At 42.6% G+C, this 3,806-nt stretch overlaps 1 protein-coding gene across 2 annotated transcripts in view; it reads right to left on the reverse strand.

Annotated features, from left to right (window-relative positions):
* Nucleotides 1–3,806, reverse strand: part of cybb (cytochrome b-245, beta polypeptide (chronic granulomatous disease)) — a 21,139-nt gene that overhangs the window by 2,369 nt on the left and 14,964 nt on the right. For both annotated transcript variants that reach the window (XM_032505960.1, XM_032505959.1), the window contains exons 11-13: nucleotides 1,994–2,156; nucleotides 573–719; nucleotides 72–196 (exon numbers count right to left, since the gene is read on the reverse strand). In XM_032505960.1, the coding sequence (XP_032361851.1) occupies nucleotides 72–196; nucleotides 573–719; nucleotides 1,994–2,156 (435 nt within the window). The remainder of the gene's footprint in view (nucleotides 1–71; nucleotides 197–572; nucleotides 720–1,993; nucleotides 2,157–3,806) is intronic.

The following is a 3,806-nucleotide window of genomic DNA, read 5'->3' on the forward strand; positions in this document are numbered from 1 at the left end:
TGTGTGTGTGTACACAGTGTGTGTGTGTACACAGTGTGTGTACAGTGTGATAGCATAACAAAGGGCCTCACCCTGGGTGCTTTGACGCGATATGGGTGAACTCGTTGTCCCAGTTGGGTTTCCCGTAAAGAGTTTTCTGTTTGAGCCCTGTGATTGGATCGTTCTCCGCCTCGTGGTGCACACGGAAGTGAGCCGCCTGTTGGAGACAAAGACAGTTCAAAGGAGGTTTGATCGTGTGCAGATGTCTGAACGAGGCAGTTTAAGGACCACTTATTTCTTAATTCATCCATTTGGCTCTAAAGGTCTCATGAGCTGTAGATGAGACAACTTCTCTTGATTCCAGCATCTTAAATGTGAATTTCTTCTAGTTTCTTCTCTCCTCTGAGACAGTAAACTCAAAATCTTTAAGTTGTGTACAAAACAAGACATTTGAGGACGTCTTCTTGGGCTTTTTGATAAACCAGATTGACATTTTTCACCATTTTAGAGACCAAACAACTAATCTAATAATCCAGAAACGGCTCCACAGATTAACGGCTACTGATTTTGATCGTCGGTGCCGTGTTTCGGACCTCGGTCTCCTTCCAGCGGGTCAGGTAGATGTTGTAGCTGAGGAAGTCGGTCACGCCCTTCTCGGCCATCTGACCCTCCAGAGACTGCAGCAGGTCCGCGAACCACTCGAAGGCCTGCGTCTCCGGGCACAGCCAGTAGAAGTAGATCTGGGGAGGACAGGGACACATGAGCTCAGATTTACCAGTTTGGAAGAATTTACAGTCTTGACACCTTTTATAAAGTATCAGTAACCACCCAAAATCTACCCTGTGTTTAGCCTGAATTCAAAGCAAAGGTTCCCTTTGGTTATGCACGCATCTTTCTGTTTGCAGACCATGTTTATTTGCCCTGAACTGTATCGCATCGCCTTTATTTCAGCAGTGAAAGTCCCATTCTTGAGCTTGGGAATTGTAGTTTTAACAGTGCTCAACTTTCCGGAGCGTGAGACCAGGTCGCCTCACTAGGTCGGTCTCGCAGGCACTTATCCCAGTTCCCCCCTATAAAAACAACTTTAGTCAGAAATCTTTTTTTTTTTTTATACATATACCAAGATGTGGAATGACATCCCACATCACATCAGAACCCTATCATCCATCACATATCTAAAAAAGGCACAAACGTTTATGTTTGCGTTGTCCGTATTTGTCCAGCCCAGCTGATGTCTTATGTAACTGTATTGTTGTTTTCAGTTGTCAAAATCTATTTTTCCATATCGATGTCTTGTGTTAACGTCTGTCCTGACGTGCTGTACCCATGTTTTATGTGTCTGCAGAACCGGAACCTGCTGAAAACCAGTTTTTAAACTGAGTCAGGCCCGTTTATATATTGTAATGTAATTGTTACTTTTTCTAACTTTCCTGTGTAATAAATATATGAAATGAGCTTTCAAACTTGGATCACTTTCTTCATCTGCGGATGGAGTTTGCTTACTTTTCAATATTTAAGGTCACAGGTTAATATAATTTATATTATGCTACCGACTCTTGCTTCATTACTGTAATTACACATTCAATTTAATTTTAACGTCGCTTACACCGCAATATTGTTTCTTGTATCATGGCAGCCGCACTTTAAAACACCTTTATTTGACGCCATTTTGCTTCCTTCCAGTCTACCTTATAATCAGTGTCTATTGTTTGCCTGTATTTCTTGTGTGTTTACTTGTTTGTGTGTTATTTAAGAAGAAAATGCTGCTGCTGTAATAAGGAAATGTCCCCGTTGTTGGATGAATAAAGTCTGATCTAATCTACGATACTTTCCATAAGTCTTAAAGTGACAGTCCATCTGCTGAAGATGATGTTGTACAGCTGAAAGCCCCAGACAGAGAAACCTAAATTGGGATTATTTCCAATCTTGAGCATGATCTTTGACACTTGCTAGAAATTTAGTCCCCTTCCTAATTGTCTCTCAGTCCCCCTGAGCGATGGGATGTCTCCCTCACCTTCTTGGTGAAGACGTCCTGGTTGTTCTGGATGCGTTTGTACCACACAGACTTGAGGATGGAGGCGAACGGAGTGACGCCGATCCCCGCGCCGACCAGCATCACCACCTCGTACCGAAACACGTCTTCACTGGCTGTCCCGAACGGCCCGTCTATGGCCAGCCTGGGGGACACAGAGAGGGGGAGACGGGTCACGATGGGAGGCACTGGGATCCAAAGCACAACCATTTCAGAAATATTTAATATTAAATACAGTATATTTAGACGCTATCAACAGAGACCAACAGCCACAAACAACACACTGAGACATCAGAACGCGTCCAAGAGCCTAAAAAAACACAGAAAGGAAAGCTGGGAAACAACGCACACACACACACACACACACACACACACACACACACACACACACACGTACGTGCAGGCTGTAGCACAAGGCTTCAGCTCCATGGATGTGTTCCATATAGACTACATCCAAGAAAAAAGGGTCCATGCACGGAAAGAAAGGTCGTGAGGTTGCTTCCATCATTTTAATATTTAATATTCTGATAAGTGTCCTCAATGTCTCTGTGCTTCATTTATCATTATTTTTCCATATATCTACAGATTTATGCGATTGCAGTGGGAGCCTAACGTGGATCAAAATCAGACTTAAACCTCTAAATGTGTGAAGGGTCAAAAACAGAACCTCCTAAATGAAATGTGTATTTATATACTCGCAAAACAATTTCCCCTGTGGCTGTTTTGTTGTTGAATATCGTGTGTGTGTGTGTGTGTGTGTGTGTGTGTGTGTGTGTGTGTGTGTGTGTACTGGTCAGCTGAATCAGGGGGAATTTGCGGCCTCCATCCAGCCAATCCATCCATCCATCCATCTATTAACCTATCATCTTCATACAGCACTTCTCTCCACTACTATTTCCATCCGCCATCTTACTATATCCATCCATCCATCCTATCCTACTATCCAGTCCATCCTATATGCTTACTATCATACACATCATATCATCATCCCATCCATTTACTGATCAATCCATCATACTCCATCATCAATTCCATCTATGTCACATCCATATCCATCATCCATCATCTATCCATCCATCTATCTACATCCATCCATCCATCCATTCCATCCATACCTATCCATCCATCAATCAGCTCCATCCACATCCAATATCCATCTAATCAATCCTCCATTCTTACTATCAATTTCATCCATCCATTCTACGATCAAAGCGTAATCCATCCATCCATCCATCTCTCATCATAATCTACCATCATCCATCCTCTACTAAGTCCATGCATTACCACCATCCATCCAGTACATTCCATCCTCATCATTTCATCCATCATCCATACTACCATCAATCTCCATCTCTACTATACATAAGCCATCCATCATCTTAATTGCCAATGCCATCTCTATCACATCCATCAATCATCATCTTCGTAAGATTAGCAGGCAGGTGTTGCACTCGACCGCTTCCCTAGCCTGAATGTCATACCCACGTCTCTCTACTTTCATATCTTCAGCTGTCCTGTAAAGAATAAAGGCTGAAAATGTCTCCCCCCCTCCCCAAAAAAAAAAAAAAATCATCCACTACTAACAATTTGACTACACACTTTCCCCCGACTAGGTCCCACGCCCAGCACTTCGTTTGTCCTCTCATCCTTAACTCGAGAGATACGACTTAGTATCTGTCGTGTCAAAACAAAAGAGACAATCAGACACGTAAACAACATGTCGTGAACATTGGAATCAAGGAATAAATAGTCATTATCAAAACACGTCTGAATTGACTTATCATTGCACACACAA

This window comes from Etheostoma spectabile, chromosome 24 (genome assembly GCF_008692095.1).
Source record: "Etheostoma spectabile isolate EspeVRDwgs_2016 chromosome 24, UIUC_Espe_1.0, whole genome shotgun sequence".
In the NCBI taxonomy this organism is placed as follows: Eukaryota; Metazoa; Chordata; class Actinopteri; order Perciformes; family Percidae; genus Etheostoma; species Etheostoma spectabile.